Here is a 27,895-nt window from a genome sequence, read left to right as displayed (position 1 = left end):
TAATTAGAACAGTTACGGGTAAGGAATCGTCAGACTGGTGTCGTTCAAACTTTTAGCTCCAGTCTCGTACTGTGACCATTAAAAGAACATCTACATTTTCCACCCTAAAACAATTTAGTAAAACGCTAAAGTTGTACCTACAATCTGTAAACGGGTTTCGCCTTTTGAAGTGCACTCGAGAAAAGTTTATTTTTATTGCCCGGAGATTAAAATTTTACCGAGCGCTTTAAATATTCGATTTAATGGAATTATCAATTGCTGTGCGTTCGATAGAAATTAATTTGCACCAGCCCATATCATTACCTGTGATACGCCGGCTTTTTAAGGTCTCCGCGTTGAATCATAACATTGAAGTTATATGCCAATTCTGACACGTGTACAACTGTATGTAATGTGCTATTTAATACTCTGGGGAATTTCATTACGGAAACACGACCGAGCCAAATCCCACCGTTGCCTTGTACACGAAACGCGCGTACAATAATAAAACGGCAACTTGAAAGTAACGAGAAAACCAATTATTGTACACGAAAGGGAACCCACAGAAACCTAGAGAAAAGATACAGTTTTCTATTTGCACAAATTAATTGTAATTATTTTACTCGGAAAACGTCGTAGTGTGGTGTTATTGTAATAACGTGGGAGGGTTACAAGACAGTTATAACTGTTATAACTGTCTTTACAAGACAGGGACGTCTTGTTTCCGTGTACTTATTCGTTGAAATTTCTACCGCCATCATCGTCGATACGTTTTTAACGTGATTTATTGTATTGATATCGTTGTGAATGAAGGCCTTCGGGCAACGTGAAATGGGAACAGTGAGAGATAAAAATGAATAAAACAGTCCTCCGTCTTATGGATTTAAAATAATAGATTGACGTCCTTCAGCCGGAAACGAAATAATAACAGAAATAAGAAAACAGGAATCTAATTTAAAAAGCTAAATCTGCGTTCACGTTTTAGGAATTTATAATAGAATCATAAGTATCAAATAAGGTATCAAAAATCAGATAAAAAAATCCAATAATTTTTAACGTATGCTTAACAAAATTCTGAATCAAAGGTTGAAACTCAATAAAATTGTTATTAATCGTTATAACTGAAATCAGAACATTTATAATGTTACAAACATTATAATATTTTAAATAACAGATATTATTAATAACACTTTAATAAAGTTTAATACAAAATTAATATTTATGAGTAGCGCATATTGATCTTTCAATTTATGTTTGATTCATTATACCATCTACTTCCGTCTCGGAAACATAATTTATGTATGACATGTAACATAAGTACGAAAACTTAACTTAAATTCACGTATATTCCAAGTACAAAGGACGTACTCGGAGAAAACAGATTAATTCTTCTCTTATCGGTAAACTTAAATTACCAGGTGAGACACTTCATGTTTAATTTTATTATTGTGATCGCACATACTTAGATTAAAGAAAAATCAGAGCTTTTCACCAATAAATCGGATTGAATTACCATGTTTTATTGTGATTTCTTGGTTCATATTTTAAGTAATTTTATTTGAATTTTCGACTTAAAATATCTTGATTTTGAGTTCTGACAGACTACACTGGCAAACACAGTCAAGGTGTTTGTGAGTATTAAAAATATCGAGATGTCGATTAAAAATCATATCTGTAGTATGATATAGTTTTTGTGTCAGCTGGTAGCAGTGAAGAGACATACCCTAGAGCTTTAAAGCAATGCTAGACACTGAATTTTCACGGCTCACCGGACACGTCCGCACCGATTCGACCAGAGGCGATGAGAAATTCGATTTGAAACACCGTCTTACGTTTTGCTCTATCTAAAAAACAGAGAAAAATAAATAAACGCGCCCAGAATTTATTAAAAAGTTCTTTGCGAGGGTACTACCGTGCTACAAAGAGACCTTTACGTCTTTGTGTGGCGTCTGCCAATAAATTAGGTTAACCTGCACTTCTATTTATTACTTTTAGATGCTTCCAAAAGCATTCAACGGCTTTTTGCCAATACCTACGGTATATATCCACAAGTATTGTACTGTTTTCTTAATTTCATAGGCACGCATGAGCCCCGTGCATTTAACACGCCGTTGTTTTCTTAGGACATATGCGAAACCAACACGGAAATATTAAATAATTATATATTACCCCGTAGAGACGAGGACAGAGCTAAAGACAACGCGAAAACAAGATTGGCAAGAAGACGTTTTGATGATCTCGCCGTGATCCGTTCGTTTAAAATAAAATTTGCATGATGAACGCTGAAGAATTATTGTAGAGAGAAAAAGGAGTTTATTTAATAAACTAAAAGTGACGTGACACGCCCTTTGTGCGCTGTACGTATTAATTACATTTAATTGTATATACAATATAAAGTTGATTTGAAACGGCAGTGTAAAACAAGTTAAAATATAAATCACAATGTAAAATGAATGTATAAATTGTGAACTGCCAAGTGCCAACACCAACACTTGCATAAATATGCGTTGGAATGGTAGACGTCTAATTGATTTAACTGTGTATTAAGATAAAAGTTATTTTCTTTTAAATGCTAAATACGCCGTGAGAGAAACGTTTTATAGCGTATTTAAACAACTTACACAATCATATATATATATATAAAAGGAATTCGTTTGCTTATGCGATTTCAATGGTTTCGGCGAGCGGACCATCGAGTATTTGACTAATTTCGTGGAATGATAGGCGTTGGGAACCAATGGTTTGGATGATAATCGACCCAGGCGTGCGTTCAAAAATAGGACATCCCAACGTTTTTACTCCCCTCGGCGCAACGCTACCCCTTCATTCGGACGCTATCCGATAATGCCTTGAACCTAATCGATTTGGACGTCTTGAGTATCGTTCCGTGTAATGTAATTCCTAAAAGTTTAATGTACATTTATTTATATAAATACATAAATGCAGAGAGATACCATGACAGTCTATCAGACACTAGTGATCAGGTCCATTTCTATATACGACAACAGCGTTTTGGAGTATTCGAGAGAGTTAAAAAACAACCATAGTGCACCGTTGTTTTAATTGCGACAGGTTCATACACCGTTATTGTGTTGGATTCAGCATGGGCATATATAAATTGTTTTCAGCTGGCTAGGGTAAGGCAAAAGTTCGACGTTTCATTGGCTATAAAACAGACCAAAGAAAAAATTCGAAAACATAGTTTTCTGAGGGAAAGAGGGATTATTTACAGAAAATTGTAAGTAAATATATATCTAAACGTTATTAGTGAAGCATTCCCAGGAAAATAAATGTATAATATTATGTTGTGATGAGCTGTATAGTCTAACCATAATAACCGAGTCTATATTATATGTGCGAGGGTGTTTATTGATGCGTGCCCGTTCATTAATTTACCCCATCTGCAATATCAAAATCGACACATCCGCTGGTTTGAACATAGATACATGTAAACATATCATATGCGTATGGGTTAATCTTCTTATGCTCATATTGTCCGAACAAAATCTGAATATGGATGTACACATCTTGTATCCAATTTTTTAATTTGTATACGTTGTTCGCATTATGCGATGAACTAAAGAAACCCCCGAACTCGGGAAAAATGGTGTCATAGGTTGGTGAAAAGTACATGCGATAAAAATTATAGATCCGGGCCTTGTGTTTTTAAACGTCTATTAAACCGTCGACGGTATTCAAAAGGTTTTTATACGCTCAAATAACCGACATTTGCAGTTAAGTCGTTTAAGAAACACCGCGGACCGTCACGAACCGAGTAGATACCTCAGAGTGATAACAGTTTCAGATTTTATTTGCATGGCCGTAGAATGTTATCCTTTGTCACGTACATAACAACACAATAAAATTAATTGGCGTGTTTTAAGATAAACATACTTTGTATTATTTTTAAACGGAAATCTAGACAAATCAAAAGTGTCACTTGAAACATGTTAAAAAGTTTTGCACTTCATAAAGCTTTGAAAAAATAAACATTTTTTGTGGATTATAATAAATAATACTGTACAAATTTCTATAATTGAACTTTGGTTTGAAACTGAAACATATTTGAACAAAAAGAAGATAAAACAGTAGAATACATTTGGTTTCTTAAACTGCAAGATAAATTCTTTCTTAACTTTATAAAATGAAAGTTTCATTTTGATAAAAAATACTCATATTGTCACGAATAAGTTTACTTAGAATATCTAATTTTAATGACCATGTTAGTATTAATTCTAAAAATAATATTTTTAATGTCTTCTTAATCATAATATGTTTCTCTAAAAGTTTTCCTATAACCCAGGGCAAAAATAGTTTTGAGTTAACATTGCCAGAATACTTTGTTATTAGTTAATTAAAAACTCGATTTAAGTATTTTTGCGAAAACACAGTGTTTTAAATTTTATCCGTGAATTCAACTTGTAATTGTTTTTTAATAACTTTTTACTCGTGTAACTTAAGACCCTTTATTGTAATTTGTTTATTTACGTTCCTTAAATTAATTAGTTAATTAATTCTAGATTGGGTATTAAAAAAAAATGTTTCCAAGATTTTTTTTTTATATAAAAAGGGAACGATAAAATATTCATTAAAATATGGATGACTTAGTAAAAAAAAAGAATTAAGTACATTTTTGCCTTTATTTAAGAGAGCAGTTTGACAATTTTTTTTTCTATCATCTCTTATGCATTTACACTTTTTTTAAGCAATCTAGTGACTCAAACGATATCTTGTTTCTTTCCAAGTTTATACACAATAAATTATACTTTAAGGTTAATAAAATTACCATAGACGCAAATCGGGGGAGAGAGCTTGGAGTGACTAAGCCCCTACAAAATTGCATAAAAATTAAATACTACATATATAATTATAAAAAAAAATTAAGAATAGGGAGATTACATATTGTGTTTGTAAACAATGATTTTACAATTTTAATTTATATAATTGATATTAATTATTTAATTAACTATTATTTTAAATAATTAAAAAATATATAAAATATTAATATTATTACTTAACAGCATTATCAAATATTTATTATATTGTTGTTTGTTGTATTAAATTTATTCTTAAGCTGACAATAATAATTTATGTTGTATATTTAATTTTGCCTTTTCATATCATTTTAATATAATAAGTCATTAATAGAAATCGTTGAATTCAAGTATTAAACAAAAGCATATTTAATAAGTTTCTAGTCGTAGTTAAAATGTTCTAACAAAGTTTGTGAAAAAGAAACGAAAGAAAAGGGATGGTCGATAACAAATTTTACGCTATTATTTTAGAATATTTAAGTATTTTTATGTCTTGGCGGTAGGAGGAGAGAGGATTAGAAATATTTAGAAATAAAAGTAAACAGACCCGCGCTTCACCTCTACCTTTGAATTAAGGTTTAATTACAATCAAAATACTTGTTAAAAAGTTCATGTTTTTTTTAAATATTATTGTAAAAACAGTCGTTTTTCTGTTAGATAATTTTCTTATTTTTTTAGTTAGTTAAAAAAATACGTTTCCATTGAAAAAACTAAATGTGATACAATTTTAAAGGATAGAATATAATTATACATTTTGTGTTAATTAGAGTGGGTAAGACACCTGTTCTGAAAAGAGAAAATTTATTTTTTATCTTATATGTGTTGAAGATATTGCGTGAGACATTGTTAACGACATATTCTTATTCAATGTTTTGACTTTTACCTTTAATTCGTTTAAAATTTCAGAGTTACGTAGTAGGTGTATGCTACAAGAAACAAACACTTTTTATTCGCAAACTTTACTGAAAACAACCATACACCAAACTATTTAATGTATATCCAAATATTGTACGAATTGTTTTGAAAGTTTCTGGGATTGAAAGTTTCATAAAAGGAAGTTGAAGCAATGTACAATGGTAATATAGTTATTAGTTGCTTTGCCTCTCGCTTCAAGTTGTTCAAACATCTTTACATTAGGTAAACTGATTATATATTGTATTGGTATACAATTATTGTAACTAAATTAACTACCAAACAGAATTTAGTTGTTTCGAGCGTAGAGTTCATTTAAAATTTCATGCGATTCATAATTATTAATATTGTAAATTGAGATTTAATTTTCTTTTGGGGCATAAAATACTTATTCTTATTAAAGCAAAATATAATTCATGTTCAATATATGAATTAGACCGGATAATCCAAGTCTGCGGTCTACGTTTACATAATGCTACAGTTATAAATGTGTGGATATTTTGATAATTTTTATTTATCGGATCACAAAATAGTTAATGTTGCTTGTAATTAATTTTTAAATTATAATTTACAATGTTAGAATAATTCTTAATTGAAAATAATTATTTTTCTAACAAATTTAGATTCAGTAATGAATGGACAAAAAAATGCATCATAATAAATTTAATAACTTTTTTGCTTTACGCGAAGCTACAATGAAATATTACAAAGGCACTGAACTCAAAGGTTTATAAATTTCTAACTATAACAACGTTTGTGTCCATAACTATACATCTTGTTTATTGAATGTTCGGTAATCACTGATAAGTAATAGAACTGTTTAGTTTTTGAAATATAAACAATATACACAGAATATCATAACAAAAGCAGTGGTTGTGGTAGGTATTACACTCATGAAAATGCTCATGTTATTGTATTATAAATCAATATAATCTGGGTATAATCTCTAGAATGATAGTCGGGATTCCTATACAATACATTACATACAGTGCCAGTAGTCAGTTGGTTAGATTTCTTCTTGACTCCTACGTGCACATGAATTGATATAGTCTACCGATGAACCGCTACTAAGTTTTCACAGGATATAATTTTTAGCCATTTCACTTTCAATGTAATTTTAATCGACAATCTAATTAACAAATCGTTTCATTATTGTACTTGACAATGTTTTATCGTCGATATTCATTATTTTTCAAGTTGTACGCATAAAACTCAACTCGTGATTTTAGATGTACTGAGATATCCGTAAACTGTTATCAAAAACAGATTCAAAAGTTATACACTTGTTAGAGTAGATCTATGACTATTATAATTCAACTAAAGTTTAATGCGTCTTCGGAAATAGTTCGTTAACTAATTATAATTAGTTAAAAATGAACGATAAATAATTATTTATCGTTCATTTGTTGTCGTATTGAATACGTTAAATTGTTAATTGTTTCTAGGTACGTATAATAAATGGACAACTGATTATTTTATTGTCAACTTGTTGTTTTTTTTAACGTAAAAATGTCTAATATTACAAACTTCAGTTTCCAACAAGATACAAGCTACTTCTTATATAAATAATTTATACTGTCAATGGTTACATTTCAGTATTTCATTTTTAAACTTTTTCATTGACGTCACGCGAGAAAATTCCTTGAGGATATAGTGTAAATAATAATAGGACAACATTATCAGTTAATCTACCTTAATTGTTTTTATTATTACTACGAATCGTAGGTGGCGATCGTGATCGCAGAGGCGATACCAAAGCTACGGCAACAGAATACGTATCCGCGTGCCGTATTTTAAAGGCATCGACTAATGACCAAAAGCGTTGCAAAGGCGACAAAGAAACAAAAACCAATTGCTTATTTATCGTAATCACTATTTTATATACCTGTATATTGACATGGCTTTATCTCGGCCTTTTGTACGTGCCAAGCATGGCCAATTGGCCATATCCGTGGTTCGAATAACTGATAAGGATTGCCTTCAACAGCGCAATTGTAAAGCGTATGGCATATAATAATAATAATCTTATAATGTGGCAATACGATTCGACGGGCTATTCTATTTGATCGCCAAAGTACAGCTAACACAGTTACAGGTTAGAACTTCGGTTCTTTTTTAAATAACTAATTCGGTCCATGCCCAGAATTATTAGGGTGCTATCGGCATGCCGTGCTCGCTTAATGAAATTCCATACAGGTTTATGTTGAAGCCAATTCTGGATATTTGGATTTGTGAGTCGTAAAGTTCTACAACATTGGAGAAAAAATCGCAGTTGTGTTCGAGTGAAGCTCTCGTATCTTTTCACAACGATCAGTATGGACGTCAAAACACATATTTCCCGTTTACGTAAGTCACCAAATTGCATAATAACAAGAAATGTCATTTAAACATTTTTACCGAGCCAGCGCAGTGTGTATTAGGTACAACGATTTGACTGGAATGACTTGGCACGTTGTAAGCACGTGCAGCAATAACTCTTATCCACGATTATACATTTATTGCTGTTTGTACATTATTCTAATGGAGATTGTTTTTGTGATGTGATCCTCGCGGTTGAAGTATATACTTTACGGCCCATAAAACTGCGTAACGCACATTGCCCGGTCGCATCATTCGGTTGTCGCGCGACAATGAAATCGCTGACTGTCGTTCTAAGTCACTTCGGATAACATCAAATTGAAATCTCAGTGATGTGCATAGTCCGATAAATGTGATTGATTAAACTGTAATCCTTTTGCACCACAATCCTTTTTAACTAACATTTGTTGTTGACCGTAATTGGAATGCCAAGTCGAGACCAGGATAAATAAGTATAACGTCGGATTAAGTGACCGTCGCTGGAGGCGCACCAACAGGACAATATATTGCGCACATTTTTCAACTTACCTTATCTGTTTCATCGACGTTATTTCATCAAAGGCATGCTCGTAGCAGTGATTAAATTAACAATGCTTTTTTTAGCGTCGGATTTAATGAATTATCTAGTTAATATTTTTAACGATATAAATTTATCCTATAAAAATGAACATCACGTCCAGAGTCTTTTCATAAATTTAAACACTTTTCGGTATCCGATTGTTTTCAGGTGTACTTTTATTAACATTTAATGCAACTGGTGGGATCACACACACACACAAAAAAAAAAAAAAATGATGGACATATAATAATTGCTTTACTGAAAGTTTGTTTCGTTACATTAAACATCCATTATGCTCGTATTTTTCATATCATATACATACAAAGGGTCATAATTAATGTGATTTCATTTTTTTTTTTGCATTTTGTTTTACCTTGCCAATTACCATCATTCGCAGTAGGCATAAAAGAAGGGTACACGGTACATCTCATACTAATGCGTTTATAATGAGTTCAAAATACACTATGTTATGTTGAAGACCCTATTACTATAATAGTGTAAAGGTTTTGTCTTTTTGTCGTACCATTATTATGGATGTTGGCATGTTTGTTCAATTTTATAGGGTCGCACGCATCGACGGAAGGTTGAAATAATATTTTATCCTTTTTACCGAGACCGTAGTGTAGTGCTCGATAAATCTATGATAATATTTCGTTATTATATATGCGGTCCGGTGTCCTAATGCATCACTTCAAGAACGATTTGAGAACGACAGCAGCTGTTAAACAGCAAACAATCAAACTGTAGGAAGAATAAAAAACGTCCCCTTTCTCTTCTATCTATACTTTTTCGGTATCACTTACACTCTTCAGCACAGCAAGACGTTGTAAAAATCTCTTAAGCCGAATCCAATATAACATTTCACATAAATAACACACAGTCTTTCTTTTTTGCTCTCTCTCTCTGTCTATATATATATATATAATTTCGCTTAAGTGTTTGGAAATTTTTATCCTAAATTTTGCCGTAACTATCGTCTAAAGATATACTAAGCAAAATATTGATTTATTGACTAGCCAATAGATAACATCGTAACCTTAGGTTTATAATAAAATAGAGGGTGATCAACTTTGAATAAAACTTCATTTATTTTAAAAACTTTAGAGCATTTATAACTTTTGTAAAGAAAAAATTATTTGATATAAAAAATAATACAACATCATGTATTAAATAATTTATTTTCATCTCTTCAGGGATAAAACAAAACATTAATAATTTTTTTTAATGGAAACTCTTTTTTTTAATTTGATATGATAGACAAAATAATTACAGACAATTTTGTTTTTATAATGTTTTTAATCCGATCAGTCACTCAACTGTTACATCGTGTTAAAATTTAGTAATTTGAGATCAAGTTGCTCATGACATTTCATTTTAAGAATAATAGAAGTTTATATTTTGCCATTTTGTCACATAAACTAGCTTCTTATTGACTAAGGTATTACTGAAAATACGAAAATTTTATCTTAATTTCTATTAATAGTCGCACTTAAATATCAAATGCAAGTTAACTATCGTACATTTTTTATCGCTGGTATGGAAAATTTTATTGATAAATAATATTGATCATGTAAAGTCTATTAAAACATATCGTTGATTCTTTCAGTATTATATAAACTAAATTAATGATGAATTTTAAGTCCCACTTTTTTAACAATATTAAAACGCAAACAATAAATTGAATAAAAAATTTTACAAAAATAAAATTATTTGTCTCATTTTATCAAGTTAAAAACAAGAGTTGCCATTAAAAAAAAATTAAGTTAAGGTTTTCTTTATCCCAGAAGAAATAGAAAAAAATCATTTGAATAGATAATATTGTAGAGTTTTTGAATCAAATCATTTTTCTCTTTACAGAAATTATAATTGTGTAATAGTTTCTGAGAAAAATGTTGAAATGACTTTGGTTTTGTCTTACACCAAAATCGATCACCCTTTACACTTTTTTCATTAAGTGGTGTCTTATATATATATATATATATATTTTATTAAAGATAATAAATTTTCCTGTTATATGAAAGGTACACTCAGATGCTTTTGGTGTCGATAAATTTAATAAACGAGTGCAACTAATATTTTTTATTTTCAATAAAATTCATTGTTCAATTTTTATTTACCAGGAGTTTTTGTGATTTTTATTATTAAAGCGTTGTCGTTCATTTTCAATTCGTCAACAGCTTGAGTGGACATGCATAACAAGAAGATAAACAAGTGAAGTTGGTTATTTTGCCTCGAATTGGATAAACATAGCATTGGACCTAGTTGTTGAGTGTACTGAGCATCTTTTGAATTGATAATGAAAAACAAATACATTTTGGTCTTTTTCGTCCAAATAATAAAACATTTCGCCACACACGCGCTCGCAGCCATGTGTATAATACATTCATTATATATTGTTATTTAAAATTTTGAGAACCTTCTCGTTTCACCATATTCAAGTGTTCAAAAATTTACCATAGTGTCTTATACATAATAAATTTCTAGCTTCAGTTGGATTTTGCGTAAAACATATTTATTTGGTCACGTTATTTTGTTTATTTATGTCCATAAATTATATTTTCTTTATTTACTTCGACAAGGACTACAGTCAAGAGTTAATTTGTTTTGATGATGATTTATTTAGAAAAATGCAACTGTTCAAAATAAAATATCAGCCCAATTCAGTGACAATAAAGTGTTGGTGATTTTCTTTTAGTAAAGATGCATTTGTACTTCCAATCACTTTAAGACGATTTTCGATACAGATCTGAATGTCAACAAAATTGGTTTTATTAAAACCTATTCAATATGTGTTTTAACTCAAACGTTTAATAACAAAGACATTTTTGCGAACGCTAACGTCGAATATTCATTGGTTTTTTAAGTAGACAGTTTATTGATTTTAGATTTATTACTACAATTCTAATAGTCTATGTTGAAACTCACGGAGGTTAGCATTAAACATATAAATACACAGTTTCTATATATATATATATATATACCACTTATGCTTGTAATACGATTTTTGTCAACTGTCGCGAAAACGAGAAGAATTCATTATAAACGTCGTCTCAGCCAAATCCAATGGGACAATGAAAAACAATATAACGAATCTTTCGTATCCTTCTGGATCTGCGTGTGCTGGTCAAACAGGATTTCGTACTGTCTGGTTCACATGTTAATATCGATTTAAATTTCAATTTGACCTTGAGTATGAATTATCTTTGTGTCAAAATCTACATAATTCATATTAAATACAACGAATAACTGTATTGGCAATGTGTTTTAAGGCCTCCCCTTGTATATATTAAGAGAACGCTTAATATTATATTATTTTATGAAAAACGTTGTTTACTCTTGTAATTATTTTGGATGAAACCACTCGATGACATTGTTTACTTTGGCAAATGAGAAAACGATTGCCCCTCGCTTTTGTCGTGAGGCATTAGATGGTTTTTTTTTCTTCGCAAAAAAAACCTCCGACAGCAATATCTAACGGTTTGGACCAAAAATTAAAATCCCTTTAGTCGACAACTCGGTTATTCACTGTTGTCTTTGGCTTACCGCGATGAGAATATAAAATAAAAAATATAACACAGAAACGACAACACGACCGCGGTGTCGTTTGTATTTCCGGATTTTTATTACTGCTGTCGATAAAAATTTATTACGGTCGACGTTGAGCTGTGTAAAACCACGTCCATTTATATTCTAAATTTCCCTAAAGACTATTAGCTTTGCACGCTACACTGCGTGTTTGGTTGTCTTCACTATACGTCATCGAGTAAACAAATAGCTGTATAGTCTAACAATGAACAGTCAAATAAAAAATAAAATAAACTGTAAAATGGTGTTAATTTTTAAACGAGTAAAAATTTATCCGAGTTACAGTGGATCATATCGAATGACTATAATAAAATATAGCTCGACAGAAGAAAACTCGTAAAAAAATAAAGAATTTCTAAAAGAACTAGTACTTGTCGTGCTTACGCAGTTTAGTACGAAAATCAAAATTGAAAAATAGCATTTATGACCTAAAATCCCCACGAATTTCAGCTACATTCGGGTTGAATACAAGTTGTTGGATTTTCTCTTGTGCACAACTTCATTTCCTGTTGACATCCATAAATAAGAATAATATTAGTGTTTTAAATTTGTAACACGGTGTTCATTATAGTTTTTTCCGTTTTACTTGTTTAGGTAAATGTCGTGTCCAATAGCTCCAACAGCTTTTTGCGTTTGAACAAAAGGTTATTGCGTTTTCTTAGTATTTATGTGCTCGACATTTCACCGTAGAAATTATTATAGTAATAACAACCGTATTTATATAAAGACAAAATTTAATACGCCACATAAAAAATAACGTTTGTACGTAAAATTTATACTCAATCATAAGAGAATTTCATAGACATGCACTTACCCTTAGTCACTCTGTACATTACCAAAGAAATTGGCGCGAAATAAGTGACAAGGACATATAAGCCGTGTTTTATCTGCTATTAAACTCTGTAATTTATTAAATGTATTCATAAACGTCACAAGGCTTACAAAGTCCCGTATTATCTTATATCTCTTTGCTGTCACTTTGGTATTAGGCAGCCGATATTGATGACGTTAGTGTACATCAACCGATTGGGTTATAATCTTGTAGAAAATGAAATGTTGTTGCGTTGGATACCAACAATAGTCGCTTAATTTAAAGGCAAACGGGAATGATGCGAAAGAGACAAGAAGAAGCCACAACGTGCGCCCTATGGTTTGTAAGCGTTTTGGTACAATTACGCTCACGTGTGTGTGTATATTAAACCATACCCACTTATTACAATTACCATTAATGCGAAGGGCGACGTCGCCAAGGTCTTCTCAGTAAATCTTTACACCAACATACATGTGCACCCCCCTACCCTTTGCACGTGTACCTTTGTCGGCGTTATGAGGTGTAATTACGACGTTTCCTCGTGTGGTCCGACGAGGATACGTATCACGTTGACGGGAATATGATATGGATTGGATATGCGTGTGGTGAACGGGTTAGGTTGAGTGACTTCTTTGGCTTCTAGTACGCATCAGGTTCGACATTTTTTTCATTTAATACAAAAAAATTGGTTTCAATTGTGTTCAGACAATATTGTAACAAAATGTTGTACAACATTACACGCAATAGTATGGCGATACCACAGAGTGGATTAATAACGTTTTACCGAACTTTTCAATTATATTGTTCATTGAGTTAATTTAGTTCTATTCGAGTTTTGTTAAATTTAATGTGATGCTTAATTTTTTACTTGTAGGAAATTCTATCGTATTTAATTATTAACAATTATCGATATAATGTTTCAAATAAAAATTAATAATTTATCATGTTTTACATTCTTACTTGACAACGGTTATTGAAATTCTAATTCAGTTTCTGGTTGTATAAATGACAGACTTTGTTATTTGCAGACAACTTTTTGATGGTAAAATTTAGAATTATCCAAGAGTGCAATGACGATCAGTTGTCTGTTTGTCAATGGTTAAAAGTCACGTTTTCATTAAATTTCGCCTTGATTACATCAATAGTGTTTAAGAAAAACAAAGTAAAAATACACTTATTTTTACTCATCGATTTTTGACTTGGATAGTTTTTTTCCATCGATTTGACGTGCAAAACGTTTTTGTTGTCGTTTGAAACGACTGGGTTTTTATGCTGTTTCGAAACTCTATTTCATTAATTTAGATGTAACAATCGTAAAGTGCAAAAGGAAATGTTTTAAACATACACATGATATTATACGCCTCTATGGGACACGCAGAGATTTTTCATCCGTTTATTTTGCCTGCCGACCGTTTCCCACTTGTGACGCGTCAGGTCTAATTCTTCGCGCCGCTGTGCTGCTGTTTCGCGAGGTCAGAGTTTCGTCCGCACGATGCTGCCGCCGGTTTGTCGCCAAACGTAGTCCGGTCACGTACGTTGGGAACGACCGACATAACGAAATTGTTATCTCTCTCTCCCCCGCACTTCACGGTTGGCATCCCTTAACGTGCTCGTCCCTCTCGTTGCGCTTCCACGATTCGCGCGAACCTCGTCTCTTCTGACCATAATCGCGTATAATTAAAATTGCCCTGGCAGAGAATGTGTACGTGCACTTTGACAGCACTCGCCAATTACACACTATCATCATAGTCGTTGGCAATAATATAAGCTCATATTACACGTTAACGGATCTTGTTAGTAGAACGCAATGGCCAATATGTAGACGGTGCCTACTGTCCCACGCGACGATAAGCATAAATTATAATACAAATGTCTTTGCGCCATTGTAATCTCTCCGTTGCTATAAATGATTAATTTCAAAACGGGTCATAATGAAACAACGTTGAACAATAGCCTCCTAACACAAATCTTTTCTGGTATTTATTTTTCCGAGTTTTGCGAGGAAAACTTTATGTTTTTTTTTGCTTCTTAATAAATGTTTTAAAGTTTTGTCATTAGGGCGCTAGACTACTTGGGAGTTAAGTTTTTTTACAAACGACAAAAATAACCTTTTTTTTTTCTCGGTACATGTTAAACAATCCGTTTGTCGCTGCGTTGATTAATAAAAATCCGTCGTACAAATACTGGTGATAAATCGGACGACGGAAATATAATAATAAATTTGTCCGGTTCAAACAATACAAATCGATTTCTTGCGTTTGATGGCCCGTAAGAGCTTATCGTTTTAAATAAATTTTGTATATTACCTTTATACGTATCCGTGTAAATGTTGCGTAGAGGTCGCGCTGGCACAAAAAAACGGCAACGATGACCGCTATAAGTTACGTTTTGTTTTTTTTTTTTCGGCAAGCGGCTTTTATCGGATTTGCGAAAGTAGTTTCTTTTGCAAAACACAGCGCCGTATATCATTCCACCACACTTATCCCGATTTGTGCGTTTCGCTAACTTTGGTCATTCAATGAGAAACGTTCCCATAATTTTTCTCGCAGTATTTTTATTCAGATTTTAGATATACAGAAAACAAAAAACGTTTTTAGCTTATTACAATTAAACACAATAATCGGTCGTTCTCTTGTTTTTAAGCCGAACAGAGTAGAAAATATCTGCTCACATTAATTTTTATTAAAAGAATTCCATAATGGTACTCAGACGAACCGACTATTAGATAAATTACAACAACTACTCGTAATGCGATAACCTTTTTGCTTTTAACATAATTGTATAAATCGCGATAAAATTCATCCGGCACATTTATTTGTTACAGACAGCTTTGCATGCGCTTAAAACACGTTGTTGTCATTTCTGCGATATTAAAATCACTTAAAAATATTTCTCGATACAGTTTTGCACATGTCGGCCATGTTTTTAAACGATTTCTCTAACAAAAGTAAAGCACTAAACACTCGAATATCGACAAGTGTCTAAGACGACTTAATGTTTTTTTTTTCAAGTTCCAGCACACAAAGTTGTTGGTCGTCCCAAATTTAAGAGTGTTTTCTCTGATTGTTGGGATTTTCCATTTTATTTTCCCAACAGCACTTTAAACACCTCAAGTTTTTTTATACCTTCTCACATATTTCCGGCAAGAAGTTCAAGGGGGTCCTCCTCCCGGGCAACGTTCGAGAGCAAAACGTCAGCAGACCCATTAACTTTTCACCCCGACTCTTCTTATTGTTTGGGTAAAAAAGAAACGCCATAAAAGTAATAATAGAAAACAGTTGTAAAAAATATTAAAAAATCTCTCAAAGGACTCGGGTCGGGTGAAAAAGAATTTCCGTCCGTGTCACCATATTATATGTTTACTTATTTTGGGATATGACGAGTGGCTGACGCGTTGGGCCAAAGGGCACATCATATTTGGTCGCATCTAACGAATAAAGTTTTTCATCTGTTGAAAAATGCCTCGCAGACGTGACTCCAAACGGTACTTTGAATTCTTCCCATTTGCAGTTGTATGTTTGTATGTGCGTGACATTGTGTACTCACATTGATTAAAACGGACGAGCTCATAGATCTAGTGAGCACAAAGAGAATAAAACATTTTCGCCTTTGGGTTTTAATTTAAGGTATAGTACGACTTATTAAACTAGGATTTTTATAGGTATAACAAAACAAGTCTTGCGCTGGCTAATAAAATTGTACGTGTTTTTTATTATTTATAATTTAGCGTCACGAAAAAAACAATTTAACGTCAATCGTATTGTGATCAGAGGCGTATATTATTGGTTTTCGCCATTTTGGGTATAATTTATTGATAATATTAGTATGCCCATTTAAATCACAAAAGCATACGATAAATTCAAAAGTAGGTATTACTGATGTCTATTTAACAACTGGAATTTTATACTTATGGAATATAAAATTTATATCTTCATGTTCTTGTATGCATAGGTCGAATCCAATAGGACCTTTGGAAAAAACTAGAGCCTTTGAAATTGTTAACATAAATAAATTCATTTTTTTTTTTTTTTGATATTTTATATTATTATTGTTAATAAATAATATTTTTGGGAAATACGTGACATGCAAAATAATTACACTAAAAGTAGATTTTTTTTTAATATTTGCAGTTCATTAGATTAATTTATTTATTCAAAATTTATATTAATTTGTATTTCGATAAGAAAAAATAAATTACATATACAATAATATCAATAATTACAATCTTATAATCATATCAGTATCTTCATATTATGTATAAAAAAAAAAATTTCATTTAGCAAAAAAAATCTTTGCCGAAACCCGGGATCGAACCAGGGACCTTTAGATCTTCAGTCTAACGCTCTCCCAACTGAGCTATTTCGGCTACATATTTATTAGTGAAAATTGTTCCATACTAAGTCGAAATGAACTTAAAGTTCGTGGACATTCAAATATTTTTTTATTCTATTTACCTATGGAATAAGTTTATAGTTATAATTATGTTAATTTTTCAATATAAATATATATGAATATTAAAAATAATTGTTATGGCGTTCTCGTCACTTTTGGTGCAAAATTTTTTTTTTTTTTGAGGGGAGGAATAAAACTAGAGTCACAAAACTTCATCCATTGGAAATATAGAAGCTGTTGTAATGTTTTTGTATATTTTTTTGATGTATTGGGTAATTAAAATTTATTCAAGCAACAATTTCAAATATTTTCTTTTTTGTTTTTGAGATTGTAAGGTAAAATTATTCAAAAGTATTCACACAGCCGAAATAGCTCAGTTGGGAGAGCGTTAGACTGAAGATCTAAAGGTCCCTGGTTCGATCCCGGGTTTCGGCAAAATGAACTTTTTTTTAATGAATAAATTTTTTATTAATACCTAATTTTCAATTTTATTCAAAAACTAAATATATATCGTTTTTGTTATTTTTATATGGGCTATGAAAATATCATATTATTTAGCACTTACAATTCACTTAAATATCATAAATGTTTTTACTTTCTGTAATCAAAAAATTTTCTATAATTATATTTATTTCCATTTGAATTTTAAATATCCCAATACTTAATTGAAAGGTTTTAATTTCAATAGAAGTTATTTATTCATTTTAAAAAAGTACTCATTAAATTTTAATGAACAAATGATTATTTTTAAAGGTCAATAGCTTTAAAAAACCTTTTAAAAATAAATAAACGTTTTAATTAAAAACAAGAAGATTAAAGTGATTTGTTATTGCATATATTTTGTTGCATACTTAGTAGGCTGAACTGCTTTTTCAATCTTAACTTTTAATGTTAATGTTTTTTGTTTGCTATTTAATTTATTTATTTTAAATGATTTATTAGTGTAGTTGTACTTAAAAAAAAATAAAATACAACACAAAAAAAGATAGGAGATTAAAAATAATTTTAATAAGAAACTATTGCTTGTTTATCTTCATTAATATAAACGATGCAGTAGAAATATATTGGAAAAGATATTTAAATAAGGCACAATACATTTTTAAATCATGAAGAATAAAATAAAGTATACCTGCTGAGTTAAAAAGAGTTAAATACTCATTTTTAATTAATATTTTTTCAACCTACATTAATTTAAACGAATACCGTTGTAATAATGATATTAACCGTTTCACTATAATTTGAACAATGGTTTGCATTGAGTATATAATGTTGACATTTTTTTTATTACACACTTAAATTTTTTCAAAATTACATTATGTCCATCTTTTACCTTTCAGTTAATCGTAGAACCTTACAGACACAAAATAATTATTTATATTTTATGTTATAAGGCGAAGAAGTAAGCAAAAAGAAAAAGTGTAATTTAAGCATTTTAATACACACATGCCATAACTACATATGACAGATTATTATAGAACTCAAGCATGTGTGTAAATAACAAGACGTTCAAAACTTTATAATTGATTTTTATTTAACCAGACGCATCAGCAAGTACATGCGTTTACTTATCGCTTTGGTAGTGTAAAATTGTATTTTAGTTAATATTTTTGTCTCGATAAAATAACAAGAATTGTTCGATTTTTTATCATTCGTGTTTCAGAGATATTTAATAAGCTTTATTTTATCAAACAAACTAAATTATATTATATTTATCAAACTAGAACAAAAGTTGTAACTTTTCACTTTTTAATCTATCATTTTATTAAAACTTTTGTTATAATAAAAATTACGTATTAAAGCGTAACTTATTTCTCAGTAGTCCGTTTGAAAATTTGAAAGATGGTGACCAATTAGAATGTGAATAAAAAGCTGATGTCGTCGATTTAATAAAAATTGTTGAATCTTCAGTATATAAATACATTACTTATTAAGTTATTATATCAGTTTTTTTCTAGTTATATTAGATGTTTTATTTGTTGTCACGTTTTATAGTTATTAAATAATAATGAAAATTAAGCAAGTAAATTATATGATGTTATATATCACACTTGCTGTGTCATTAATTCTATTTACACTTATATTGGTTAACAAAACTTAATAATTACTATTCATTGTCCAATAAATATTAGTTAATTTTTCATTGTATGTTTTTAATGAGCTATGGAAACGATCATGACCTACAGTAACTTAGTTTTAAACTATATGTGTTTGATGAATTTCAATTTTTAATCAAACTTTCTTTTTTTTTTTTAATAGCTTTTGAAATATTATGGCTTGAAAATTAAATAACTACAATATTCGTAAAAATACTTAAACTAATAAAAATTATATAATTAAATAAAACATATAACTGTTAAATTACATTAAAAAAATAAAATAAAATTAAGAAGTTACCTTAATAATAAATTTAAATAGCACATCTAGCGCTCAATAGAAACTGAATGAGAATTAGAGATATTGTTAAAATTAAAACTATGAATAAAGTTAATGGTAAAGTTAGAGAGAGGATAGCTATTAGAAAATTAAAGTTTCCTAAAAAAGGTTTTATGTATTGAAAATGAAACGTGAAATTGATTAAGTTTATCCATTCGTTGATTCTTTGAATTACCGTTAAATGATTATTGAACAATAAACATTATTATTTTATGAAACAATGATTAGAATACTAATTAGACGAAGGTTTTAAAAATAAATCAGGCTTCATAAAACAGTTCTTTTCTTTGTTATTTGTGAGTATTGTTTGTAACAATAGAATATTTTCACAGTTCAAAAAAACATAAAAATAAAAATTCAGATAATTTCTTATAGAAAATATTTTTTTATAAAGAATAGACTACATACATTAATTTGTTAACACACAAAAGAAGTATGAATCTTTGAAATTACTTCAGTAATCAAAATGATGATTAGAATTAATATAAAAACATGATCTCAACAATGTTTACAAGGTTTTTTGCAAATATTCAACTAATATATTTTTCAAATGTTGTTATTTTTAAATGCTTTTAATGGAATAATTTAACCTGAGTAACATAATTTTATTTTAAATCAAAATAATCAGTAATTATAGCATTAATCTTTTGAATCTATTGACGCATTTTTAATTTCAATTAACAGTAATTTTAAAATCATTTTGTTCGTCGATTTTCTGTTAATTACAGTCTTGCCATCATCATTATCTCTTTAGCCCCTATACTAATTAGTACTCTACTCTATATGATTTAAGAACATTTTTTACACTTACTGTCGGATCTGATGTAATTTCATCATGTCTGAGAAAGTCAGTAATTGCAGTCTTGCAATGCTAAATTTTTATTAGTGTGCGTTGACACATAACTATAGCTTTTTATAACAATGTTTTTTAATTATCAAATGAACAAATTTCCTTTTGGTGCTGTACGTCATATTTGTTCCGCATATTATATCAAACAAAGCAAGTAATAATATGTGTCTCTGACGGAGTCATGCAGTGATCATAGAAGAGCATGCCAGTGACACAGATGACAAGTACCAATTTTAAAATGACAGCAACAGTTACCAGAATTAGATATTGTGATCTCGATTGATTTTTAATTTGTTTGTTACTTTATGAGGTGTGAGAATAAAAATGTCTACAAAAGGTAAAAAACAAAGTATCCGCTTCTCAATGAAAAGTGGAGGAAGAGAGGAACATCGTTGAATTTAAGGATGGCCATTTTAACGAATAACAAGAGTCGCTGACAGTGAATGTATTTTCCTTAGTTGCCATGATAAAAGAAATAAAACGAAAATAATTTGCATATCTAACTAGCTGATGGGACCAAAGCGCAAATGAGCTGTTGCCAGTTCGCTATACTCATTTAATAATTTATTTTATTTCATAATGTCTGATAACTAGAATTCGCTTTTATTTTGTTTCTTAGTCTAATTTATTATTATTATTTCGGTTAATTTTTTAACTTTAACATAATCCATAAATATATATTTGTGGAATTTTTATGTTCCATAAATGAGTATCATTAAATTGGGTTTTAAAGTTAAAAATGTTCATATTTGTGAAAAATTATAATAATAATTACTTCTAAACACTTCATAGAGTATATAAAAGATAATAATTTTGTATTAAAATTATATTTGAAATAAATATATTTTAATTTAATAAAGTTTTAATACTTTAATTTGTATTAACAAGATAACCAATAATAAAATCATAAAATAACTAATTAAACTATAAAAAAAAAAATAAGATTTTGTTTATTTTTATCATTATAAACTTTGTTTTACATATATTTGGTTTTAGCAATTACAATAGATCTCATTTAAAACTACAAAAAGATAATTTGACTTTATGTAAACAAATACAAATTTAGGTATAAGAGCCTTACATACACACTCGTTGTATTCAAATGCTTGTAATTCAATAAATATTTATCCTGAAGTTGTTATAGACAAATCAAAGTTTTTTTTTAAGAATAAAGATAAAAAATGGCTATTATTACTTTTTGAAAGAATAAAAGAATAAATTATTTTTCTTATTAAAGAGATAAATAATAAAAAATGTATTATTTACATAGTCCTAAAATGTAAAAATTATTTTTAAAAACTTAGCACAGTTGAATCGCGTCATAGTTGGGACAAGTAAGATGTTATCTGACGGTGATTAAAATCCCCAACATAAGAGACACTTCGATACAAATATGTTTAATTTTTAGAAAGAAATGATTATTTAAAACGCAAATCAACTCCTATTTCCTTATTTATATTCTGATTACAAGTTCCGAGTTTATTACAAGTTTAGAATCCATCTATCACCGCATTACCTGGTATTCCTTGCATCGTCTTATCCATCTCTCTCCAAAACACTTCTTTTTTTATTTCATCACATCCTACTTGTGGTGCATAGGCACTTTCTAAATTCAAGACTTTTTCCTCGAAAATTAATTTTACGACTATAATTCTGTCACTTTTCCTAACTACTTCTACTACTTTACTTTTCATTTTTTCATCCATTATTATCCCTACACCATTCTTTGTATTATTCTTACCTGACTATATTATTTTAAAACCCTCACCTATTTCTCTTGCTTTCTCTCTCTTCCACTAAGTTTACTGCACACAACAAATGTTAACTTTTCTCCTCTTCAATACTTCTACTAATTCTCTATTTCCATCAGTTAATGTTTTAAAATTCTTCATACCTTTTGTTACTTGGTATTTATCTTTCTCCTTTATACACGAGTGCAGCCTACAATTGAGTGATGATGTCCCTAGGCTGTTGACACTACAAGCGTTGAGTAGACCTGTACACGCGGTTGGTATCAAATACTTTATTCTTTAGGCCTTCTCCGTCTCTAACTACTTTAATTTCTCTCGCCTGTTGTCCCAGCGTACATCTGAAATGGGACACTCCACCTAAGTTTTGTTCAAGATTTATCATACTTTTTAATAAAATTTTACATTGGCTGTCGACGTAACGTAACTTCATTAGTCGATTCTTACTACTAGGAGAGAAGCCACGGAAGTATTATTATCTTCTATCCACAAGGATAAACGACACTCTCGGAGTAAGTGATCAAAAACAACCTACTCGCCGTGACTAGGACACAATGAAGAGACATTAAAGGATATTTAATAGATATGTACTGGAAGGTAAGTGTGACCCAACCGCAATCGAAAGAGCGATGTTATTGTCTTTCTACTGAGATCGAGACGAGGAAAGATTAGCGAATGAGAAATGTAAGTGTATCATATTGCTTAGGAGAAAGGTTACCCCAACAACTCTGCCATGAATTTATTTAGACAACTTTGAAGAGAAAATAAAATTCAGTCGAAGAAATGAGAGTAGCAATAAAATAACGTAGTGTTTCAGCTAGACTGTTACCTCATTCATTACAATGAATGAATTTTATTACGAAATATCCAGCAAATAAATAAAAAATAGAACCATTCGTTAACATTATGATGCATTTATCATAATCCACTCAATTACTTATGAAATGAAAATGATCTCGGGAATTTATTTTTTAGATACATATACTTCATTACATATACTTTTATATTTAATTGAGTGGGTTATCATAAATGGATCGTTCTGTAGATTAAAATAGTATTTGAAAAGTTATCAGAAATAAATTTGGAAAAAATATGGCTTGAAAAGCGTTTAGCAGGTTTAAGTTAAAAATATTCTGTTTAAATGAATAATGTAAATAGAGTCAGGGACTGGTATTCAACATATTACTTCAGTAATTTATTGTAATACACAATACACTATTTATAATATATAAGGAGTGTGCTTTAGTAGCTAGGATAGGTAGATACTTGAGCACATACCTCCAAGAATCGTAAATTTCTAAAAACAAGTTAAATGTGGTAGGAGTAGATAAAGCCAAGTTTTTTAAAAGAAATACCCGCAAGTCCTCTGCATCGATATTAAAGAGTAGATTCGCCAATTCCCCTATAATAACTGAAGATGGAATAAATCATAATGAACCTTGGATAGCTCTAAGTCATACAGAGATTTTATTTATAAAATAAATGATTTTTTTAATTATTTAGTTTTAGTACTACAAATTATAATTAAAACAGTTTAAACGCTAATTTCAATAGGTCAATCGTTGAACTTGCATAAAAATAAATCATGATCATTGATAGTAAAATAAAATTTATCTACCTTTGAATAGAATAGAATATTTTAATAAAATAAGTTAGCAAAAGTATAATCTAATTTTTTAAATATTAAATTTATACTGCGGAGAACATATGCCTTTAGATTATTTGGTCTGGAAAATTGGTCACAGTCAACGAGTATTATCTGAATACAAATTCTATTTTAGTTTTCGTTAACTCTTGATTTTCTAGAAAAGCAAATGTAACACTTGGTATGAAAGCACTCAAGAGAGAATGCCGTAATACTGAAAAAAAATGGTTGAATTATTTTGGATTATCCTATAGAGAACGTTTAAAATCTTAGTTATACAAAGAAAAATATAAAAATCGATAAAATCTCTTTTTTTATCGTTACTGAGTTAACTTGAAATTGATTTAAAATTGAATTCAATAGTTTTTAAATTAAATTAAAGAATATTTACAGATTTACAGTTTCATGGTGACGATTTAAACTATGTAGAGAGTTTAAAACATCAGCATTAAATTAAAACACATGGATATATCTGTAAATATTTTAAATAATACAACAATCCATGAACGCTTAAACATCTTCATAGTTTAGTTTATTTTTTGTTTTAGAACATTTGATTACTTTTTATATGATGATATAGATGAATTTCTTGTTGGAGTTATAGCAAGGTAACTTTAGAATTTAACATAATAGCGTTTTTTAAATCTTCCATTTCAGCATTGATTTATCCTTTAGACGTATGAGGACACTAATCTTATTTTATTGTCTTTATGTTATTTTTACCTTAGTCTTTAACATATACTTTAATTTTCTTGATACTATGTGTGGGATTATTTCCAAGAATTTAAAATTTAGTTTACCAGTGTCAATGAAAATACTACAATTCTATATATGTGTGATTATTTTCTTGAATTAAATATGTAATTTTATATATTACAATTGTATACATTTATATTTATATTTATAAATACGATAATATCAATGTATCTATAAATGTTGGTAACTTATTATGGTTGTGATCGACAAAATAAATCAGAAATGTAGTAAAAGTCAATTCATATATCAAGGCGACTGATCAAAAGTATTTGTCACAGACATAGGGTCTTTTAATATACTGTGTTTCGAAATTCTTAACACGTTCATGTAAGTTTGAAGTATGTATTATGCATTTATTAAATGATCTATTGACTGTAAATCTACTTTTAAAAGAAAGAGAACAAAGTTGGGACTAAACAATTTAACTCATAGTAACATCAAAAAGTTTTTTTTTATAACAAAGCAAAGTTTGTGATTTTTGTGAAAAAAAAATCACGAGAGAAATGAAAAATTAATGTTTTATTTATATTAAATTTGATCATTTTTTTGAGTAAAAATTATTTATATGCATTTTTTTTTTAATATACTGACTACGAAAATATAAGTTTATAATCAAGAATAGAGAAAAACATAGTAGGTTGTTTTTTTACTCGACCAACTGAGTAGGCCGTATAATTAAAATACCATATTTATGACAGATTCTATAATAATTATTAATTTGAGATATCGTGAATCGTAAAGATGTCGTGTAAATAATTTACTGGCTTCTGTTCATTTAAATATCAAAAATATTATCACATGAATTGAATTGTGTTAAGTATACAGAGTAATGAAATCACTAGCATAATCATAAAAACAAGAGGGATGTACATGACGGACCTACTCGTTTTTAATAGTATAAGGAGTTGCTTCACATGCACTCACACTTATTGTTAGCCAAGCAGTGAGATGACTATTAATGGTGTACACAGACGAAAGGGTAAAGTGCAAAAGTCAAAGACATACAGACAATTCATAAGGGTTTTATTATTATACGAACCAACATGAAGAGTAGTTGAATGACATAGTTATGGAATTTATTTATGATAATTGTATACCATGGAATGTATACTACAGAAACGATTACATGTTTTATCAATGACTTCAATTTTGTAACTATTCTAATTTTAAACGAATGAAATAAAAAACATAGTAATAATTTATTGTTTATTTATATAAATAAAATATTTAAATGATCCGTTAACTAAAGAGTTATATCTCTTTAATAAAATCCGGTTTTAAAATTTTATAACAAAGGTGTAGAGAATTTACATAAAAAATGCATTTATTTACAACCGATAGTTACATTATAAGAGAATTACTTAATTAATTATAATATTACCTGAAATTTAAGAAATAACTATAAAAAAAAAATCAATGAGTCTCTCGTGAAAAAACAATCTCCTTTAACAAGGTGAAAAATTAATATTAAAAAATTGAAATGTTGAGTTATACGCAGGTCCGGATTAAAGAGGCATGGGAGGCAAACACCTCGGGACCCACGAGCTTAAGGGGTCCATCTCGTATTTTACTAGTCTGTCAGATTAGTGATATAAAGTTTTTCTGGTTTATCTGCTCATCACATTTTTTTATGGTAGTGATTTTCCATAGGCGCTCCATCTTGAGGTACTGTACCATATAGATATTAATCCGATCTTGGTTATATGAAATTTTCTTAACTGTAAGTTTGAAACTCAAACTAGTATATAATAACGTAATGAAAAACGCAACATTATAAAATCACAGTAATATCTAAACTCGATACTAGAACTAATGTTGGTATACCAGAAATAAATATATATATATAGTGACGTTTTATATTATAAAAATAAATAATTCATCTACTGATACATCAGTTTCGACAGTAGAATGTGACGTTGTACTGTAACAAGATATTTTCCAATCCAAAGAATTTAAACAATTTTCAATAGAGTATAACACAACATTCGAACAGCTGCTGAGTTTTTAGTTGTAGTACAGTTCTGATAAGATTTATAATGACATCAGTAAGAAATATATTTGTAATTTTGATTTAATTATTGGTTCATTTTAATATAAATTATAGGTGTATGAAATGTTAACTACTTGTTGTTTACGGTATAAATATAAAATAATGTATTCTTAAAATTAATTCCTAAATATAAAGAAAATGTGAAAGGAAAATCACTGTAAATTTATATTCATAGTAATTTTATTTTAGCATACACCTTAACACTTGATTTAACAAGCATGAAAAATCATTCGCCATTATTTGAAATAGTTGATTTAAGTTTTATTTTTCTGAAAGTCTAAAAATAAGTTTCAGTAAACTTAATTTGCTATAAATTATTAATTTACTTAAAATCTGTTATAATTTAGAACAATTTACACGTATTAATCTTTATATAACGAGTTTGTATTCATTATGAAGATAAATACGTGTTATTTTTATATTCAAAACGTTTAAATTGACATTTATCAATCAACAGATATTAGTATTATGAAAATACAAATATAAATAAGAATATCACATTTACATTCAGTATGTGTAAAGCGTTGATTTCCCAAAGAGATTTGACATGTTTGTGATTATTTTTTCATCTCAATACTTTTATAAAACGTGAAAGGGAATATAAATCAACAACTAGTGCCTTGTCACAGTTCGATGAGAATTTATATCAAATATGGTACATTCCGTCGATGATTGATGAGAATAGTATTATTTTAACGTGAATTTATTTTTTAAATTGTTTTTTATTTAAGTTACTGCTTGTGCTATGTATTTTTTTTGTTCACTTTTCGAAATTCTAATAGTTTTCGTTCATTTTGTAACTCAATAATATTTGATGACCATAAATTGAATTCGCATTTTCCTACACCATGACATTTTTAGAAGATATATAGTCTAAAAGTATTCGTGAAATATATTTTTAATATGTACAACATTCTTAAACGCCGTAAATAGCAACTTATAGAGTACTGCTGTATATCTTGCGTAGTTTTATTACAATTACACCGAAAATATGCATTTTTGA

General features: G+C 29.4%; 1 protein-coding gene and 2 non-coding genes across 11 annotated transcripts in view; 2 read left to right on the top strand and 1 right to left on the bottom strand.

Moving 5' to 3' along the window:
• The window catches only part of LOC126906136 (disintegrin and metalloproteinase domain-containing protein 11), a 178,265-nt gene that overhangs the window by 78,924 nt on the left and 71,446 nt on the right, over nt 1-27,895 (top strand). Inside the window, exon 1 of one of the 9 annotated variants that reach the window (XM_050686447.1) lies at nt 5,845-5,869. The exons of the other annotated variants lie outside the window; for them this stretch is intronic. Coding sequence (XP_050542404.1) covers nt 5,860-5,869 — 10 coding nt within the window. The 5' untranslated portion in view covers nt 5,845-5,859. Of the gene's footprint in view, nt 1-5,844; nt 5,870-27,895 lie in introns of those variants that run through there. 9 annotated transcript variants of the gene reach the window in all.
• Nucleotides 17,312-17,384, bottom strand: Trnaf-gaa (transfer RNA phenylalanine (anticodon GAA)). Its single transcript has one exon. It is a non-coding gene; the product is annotated as a tRNA-Phe (tRNA).
• Trnaf-gaa (transfer RNA phenylalanine (anticodon GAA)) lies at nt 17,773-17,845 on the top strand. The gene has a single exon. It is a non-coding gene; the product is annotated as a tRNA-Phe (tRNA).

This window comes from Daktulosphaira vitifoliae, unplaced genomic scaffold (genome assembly GCF_025091365.1).
Source record: "Daktulosphaira vitifoliae isolate Bord-2020 unplaced genomic scaffold, ASM2509136v1 Scaffold_4, whole genome shotgun sequence".
Taxonomy (NCBI): domain Eukaryota; kingdom Metazoa; phylum Arthropoda; class Insecta; order Hemiptera; family Phylloxeridae; genus Daktulosphaira; species Daktulosphaira vitifoliae.
Note: the sequence above shows the minus strand (reverse complement) of the source record. Positions and strands in the feature narration are given on the sequence as shown.